Genomic DNA, 6,000 nt, shown 5'->3' with positions numbered 1-6,000 from the left:
ACCCCCCACACCCATGCCCAAGGACCACATTTCCCAAGAACCAAGTACGAGTTTCACAGAAAAATAAAACCAGAGAACACATGAAAGAATACCTGCAAAGAAGTCATGCATGAGCCTTTCTGCTGTATCAGCTCCTTAACTGGCAACATGAACCCTATTTTTCCCCCCATATAGGCTTCAATATCAGCTGTTGACATACTGTACTTTCAAAATTCTTTCACAAACCTTTCTCAGAACAAATGGATTAGTTTAATTTTAGCTTTCCAGAAAATGGTATACATCTGAATGTTTATTTCTAGACTGGAGTGGGCTCACTCAGAACAAAATACCCGCTTAGAGTGCTAAGCGGGGAGTGGAAAACAGTACTTGCAGGTTAACATTTCTATTGCTAGAAAAATGTTGATAGCCACAATCAAATAGAGTTGCTTTTGTGGAAGTATTAGAGGCAGGTATGGATTCATGGGGTGGCACAGGGGACAAGAAGGGGAGCAAAGGCAAGTCACTTTATGGACTAGCTAAGCAGCTACTGCTGTTGTCAGGGAACAGCAAAAGCAGAGCTGCTCCCCAGGGGAAGAGGGAGCAGCAGCCAAGGCATAAATCCCACACCTGACAGAGGTATTGCCAACCAGGGCCCAACCTCGTAGCACCCAAGGGAGGCAAGCAGGACAGACCAAAGATAGGGGCTAGGTCCAACAAAAAGTCCACATCATAAGGCAACAGCACAGCAATGAGGCAGGTCCAAGGTCAAGCAGAGATATGAACCCGCAGGCCAGGATGAGGATCAGATCTAGCAACCTCCAGGCACACCCATAGCAATGAGACAGAGCTAAGGAGTCAGCCTACAAGTTGAAGTCAAAATCAAAGGCTCCTTAGGCATGTAGGGCTGCAACAGAGCCAGAAACTAACTCTTCTCCATAATTCATCAGAGATTGCTAGCCCTGGGCTGAGTTTAAATAGAGCTCCTGGGCCAACAGATGTGGGAAGAAGCCCCAGGTGAGGCTGGTCAAGGCCATTAAGGCTTATTAGAACAGCTGTTAAATTATGTGAGTTGATTGCAGTGATGTAGCTGGGTAATCTTTCTTTGTATTGAGATTAGAGCTGTGTGGGTGAACTTCAGGTTACAGCAACCTCTGGGAAAAGGACAATTTTCTTCTTATGGTTCCTCAAATAAAGCTTCAAAGATCCTCGTAGTCTGAAGTTCCCTGAGCATCAGCTCTGATCCGGGGAGGAAGGTGACACCATTCTTTAAGCCTTTGATACTCTTCACTGTTCTTTTTGTGGTGACCTCTAACAAGGAGCAGCTATCAAGTTATGAAGGAAAAAACAATGTTTTTTTTCTCCAGGTTCCTTCAACATAAATGATCAGAATGGCTGCACAGATGCTCAAAGACTTTTGTCCACAGTCTATACTGAGTTTCTTGAGCTTGTTTCTTGAGATTTACTGGGCAATTTGCTGAGAGGAAAAAATAGCATTGACAGCCCTCAAAACAGCCCACATATGCCCTGCAATGGTGTTACCCATGCAGATGGAGCAGCTCCCTTCCCTTCCTTCAGTGTTCTTACCTGCACACTGGTGATGTTTTCAGAGCATTTTCCTTGGGCATCTTCACTGACAGAGTGAGGCAAATCCACCCCTCAGTGTGGTGGTTCCAGTTTCTCTGTACACCCAGGTAGGTATTTTTGCACGGATTACATTTGATGGACATCTGTGAAATCTCCCTTAGAATCATTATAACTAAAAAGTTGCTGTTTAAAACAAAACAGCTTGAAATCTGTTGCAGTTTTTTGTTACTCCTTTCCCCCACCACCCCCAGCTCTCTCCGAGCTGTGAACAAGAGTACTGGGTAGCACGAACTGAGAGGTGTTTGAAATGCAGCATTCTCCATCCTCCTGAGTCACTGCTAGCCATCGGCTTCTTTTCTGAACACTTGTTTTCACTGCTATGCTTTCAAATCAAATATGGCCTCACATTATATTCCTATTAAAAACCCAGCCCTTCTAAAAACCTAAAATCAAACATTTGCTTCTTTATTGTAGACAAGTGATTTTTAAAAACAAGTTCTAACTATGTAAAATGAAGTGTTTGCTTCTGTAAAACAAACGTAGCAACAACAACATCTAGTGTTTTGCAGCTATAAACAGAAATTGATGCATTTTCCAACCATGTTTGAATGAAGATGAAGCAGCAGAAGTGCAGTAGTGCTTTTGCAAGCCTCTGGTTTAATCATATGGACTATTTATTGCACTCTGGCAATTCCACAAGTGCTGTCCCGGCACAGAGCCCTCCCGTACGGGTGCGTCAACCAACTTCACAGGTACTGTGACCAAACTGCACAGACTTATCGACCAAACATGTATGGGTGTAAATACCAAACTGTGCAGGTGTAGTGACCAAACTGTGAAGGTGTGGTGACCAACCATACGGGCACATTGACCAGATCACACCTGTACGTTGGCTGCACTGCGTAGGTATAGTGACTGAACCCTACAGGGATAGTGACGGAGCTGTACAGGCTCACGGACAGGTACAGCGACTGAACCAGGCAGGCACACCGACTGGGGCATGCTGACTGGGCCGCGCACGCACACCGGCTGGGCCATACCGGTGTCAACCTGCCACGGGCAGCCCATGGCACCACGCAGCCCTCGAGGCCTGGGGACAGCCTGTGCTGCTCTGGTTTCGGTGGAGCGAGCTGGGCCGTTCAAAGCGTCTCCGGGCACAGACCCTGGCGCCATCCCTGGCCTCAGAGGAGAGGGTTTTGCTACCCACCCACCCTCCCCACAGCCCGCCCGGACTACATCTCCCAGGATGCAGCGCGGCGCCGCTGCCCTTAAGGCCCCCTGGCGGCAGCGCGCGGCTGTCTGCAGGCGCGGCGGGGCGGGCTGAGGCGAGCGGAGCCCGGGCGGGAGCGGGCGGCGTCGAGCGGGTCGAGGGGAGCGGGCTGGTGCCGGTGCCCACCGGCCGGGGCGGGAAGAGCCGGGCTGCCCTCCGGTGAGGTGCGCGGTGAAGGGAGGTAGCGTGAGCTCGCCTGTGCGAGGAGCCGGTGCCGCGCCGCAGCCATGGGGAACCGCGGGATGGAGGACCTCATCCCGCTGGTCAACCGGCTGCAGGACGCCTTCGCCGCCATCGGGCAGAACGCCAACCTCGACCTGCCGCAGATCGCCGTGGTGGGGGGGCAGAGCGCCGGCAAGAGCTCCGTGCTGGAGAATTTCGTGGGGAGGTAAGGGGGTCCCTGGGGAACCCCGCCGCAGGCAGGGCTGCGGGGAGGGAAGGGGGGGGGGGGAGCGCGGGGCACGGGCAGAGCTGCCGGGAGCGCGGAGCGGCGCGGTGCGCGGAGCGGCGCGGTGCACGGCCGTACCGGCTGGATGCGCGGGCAGCGCAGCTCTCCGGCGGAGCTGCCGGGGGCATGTGCGGTGCGCGGGCAGCGCAGTAACGGGGCAGCGCTGCGGGACGCCCGGGCGCTGCGGTGCAGGGGCAGGGAGGGGCGGAGGAGGTCTCCCCCCTCCTCGGGGGGGGGGGGGAAATCTCCGCAGCGGGGTCCCCGCTTTTGTCGCACCTTCGGGGCCGGTGGGTGAGCCCCCCCGACCCCCGCCAACGTCGGGAGGTGAGCCCCGGCTGTTACATAAGGGGAGGGGGGGGCTGAAATGTCAGTAGGGGAACCGGCCCCATCTCCCTTCCCTGCTCGGTGTGGGGCCGTCGGGCCGGGGTGCCCCCTCCGCGGGGCTTCGAGAGATGGATGTTGTCGCTGGGAAGGAGGTGGGGGGGGTGTTTAAGTTTAATCTGCTCCGTCCCCCTCCCCCAGCGCTGCCTCGCTGTCCTCCATAGCGGATGCCATGTCAGGAGCTGCGGGGAGGCTATAGGAAGGACGGGGTTATCTCTCTCCTATATGCTCAAATCCCCGGGTGCTACCATTTTGTGACAGGCAATATACCGATGCCTTCCCTTCATGTGACCTTCGCATTCATCATCTGCAACTTGAGTAAATTGCAGACCGCGCTGCCTGGTTATCAGCTCCAGCATAGACACACAACACCTGGGGAGGGGGGTTGTTACTCAGCTTGTTTCTGGCCTTGTTAATTAATTGCATTCTGCGATACACAGGATTTAGTTATCTAGGTTTTTTTTTTTAATCCTGTGACGGGCATGGAGTTTGATGGTGACTTGTCTTAAAAGCAGGGACTGCTGTGATACCTGGTCAGATGCTTGCGTGGGTTTTTCTTTCAGCAAACTGTATTTGTGACATCTATTGGGTGTCTTTCCCCCACCCCCACTTTTTCTTTTAAGCTGTTTGCTGCCGGATGGCTTATAAAGCTTTTCTACTGTTGGAAGGGTCTGCGGTGTGTATGAATTGCTTGTTTAGCTGCAAGTAGCCCCAAATTCTGGACTTGTGCAAGAGTAGCCTCGAGCAGTGAGTGCAGGCTGTGCTGTATGTACTAGGAATAAGGCACAGGGATTGTATCTGGTGCAAAGAAAGCATGGTTGGAATAAGATTTTTTTTTTTTCTTCACTGTAAATACACATTCAAAGAGTTTGGGATCCTTTCTAGCTAACTTCCAGCAGTCCATGCAGTATTCCCCAGGGATGCTGGGAATCATGCCAAGGGAAGGACATTGCAGGAACACATTTTACTGAGCCTCAGGTCATAGACCAGGATCCACTTGTTTGTCCACAGACAGAGAGAGAAAATAATGATTCCTACCACCAAAGTGAAAAACTTGCTGTGCTGTAGCTTTCTAAGAAGGGGAAAATAGATCTCCAGAAATATGTGAGCAAAACAGGTTCACCTGTTGGCTCTGCTGTTTTCATGCTTTCTAAGTACTGGCAGCCTAACCTCGTAAATCCTTTTTAGAGGATCTATGCAGTCAGTGCTGCAGTGGCGTAATATATAATGTATGGCTGTCAGGCTAGAGGAGGGTTTGTCTAAAGGACAGTCAGTGTATCAGGGTATGCTGCCTCTCTCTTTTAGACTGAGCAAACAGGAGGGGATATATTAATCCTTGGTGCATCTCCATGGGCACCAGTTGAGAACTGGGGATTTTATCTGCCTGGTCAAGACCAAATGAATTAAATTGTTTTCTGTCTCTTTCTGATGAGCCCTCTCCCAGGAGAGCTTGTGACCTCACTGTGTCCCATCAGTTGTCTCTCTAGCAGCAGCAAGTTATAGTGCTGTGGCTTTTAGAAATGAAATAATGAAGGGTCCCCTGAGCAGAAGCTGAGACACCTGTCTGTAGAAAAGCATTTAGAGGAAATAATTGGAGTGGAAATGGAAAATATGTCAAAGGGAAGAGGTCTTTCTCCATTTGATACCCTTGAGTGCTGGCTAGTTTAGAGACTGGTAACGTGAGACATCTTGCCACAGAATGTATGTGTATATGCTGCAAAACCCAATCCTGTTAAAATAATGTTGGGGCCCTGCTGTAATGTATAGTCTCTTTTCTTTTTGTGTGGCTCTTGGAAACAATGATAAGAAGCTATGGCAATGGTATCCAGAATAAGCATGGCTCCTCAATGTAATTGTGATAGTGTTTGTTTTCTTGTCTGAATAGGCGTAAGAAGAAACTGTCTGTAGACCTACTGTGTACGAATACAATTATTGCTGTAGTGTGGACATGACATATGCCACTGCTCCAGCTTGATACGAGGATGGTGGTGCAGCTATTGCTCAGCAGCTGCTCACTGCACAGTGAATGTGAGTGCTGATGAGTTTCTCTCTGAGTGGATGGAAATTTGTGCAAGAACAAATGCTGATGCAGTTGGTACTGACTGATGTGCTTGATGGGGACACTTCGGCAGAGGGGCTGGAGGCCTTGCCAGGGCTGGTTTCCCTGCTCAGTACCTGCGGGGCTCCTTTCAAATTGCCATCAAGGCATGTTCACATAGCAGGTCAGCATGCTTGCTCCCACTGCCAGACCTAGCCTGTGCCTATGCAGGACTTCAGTCTAGGGCTGCTGCGGGCACCTTGCAGTAGCACTAAATCCCACGCACGCTGTAAACCTCGA

General features: G+C 51.1%; 1 protein-coding gene across 6 annotated transcripts in view; it reads left to right on the top strand.

The window, feature by feature from the left end:
• Positions 1-2,889: 2,889 nt before the first annotated feature.
• The window catches only part of DNM1 (dynamin 1), a 70,153-nt gene continuing 67,042 nt past the window's right edge, over positions 2,890-6,000 (top strand). For all 6 annotated transcript variants that reach the window (XR_012654199.1, XR_012654198.1, XM_075056186.1 and 3 more), the window contains exon 1: positions 2,890-3,221. Coding sequence is in view for 4 of the 6 variants with exons in the window: in XM_075056186.1 (XP_074912287.1) it covers positions 3,061-3,221 (161 nt within the window). In the remaining 2 variants the exon portion in view is untranslated. The remainder of the gene's footprint in view (positions 3,222-6,000) is intronic.

Source organism: Buteo buteo, chromosome 23 (assembly GCF_964188355.1).
Source record: "Buteo buteo chromosome 23, bButBut1.hap1.1, whole genome shotgun sequence".
NCBI lineage: Eukaryota > Metazoa > Chordata > Aves > Accipitriformes > Accipitridae > Buteo > Buteo buteo.
This window is presented reverse-complemented; position numbering and strand designations above follow the sequence as displayed.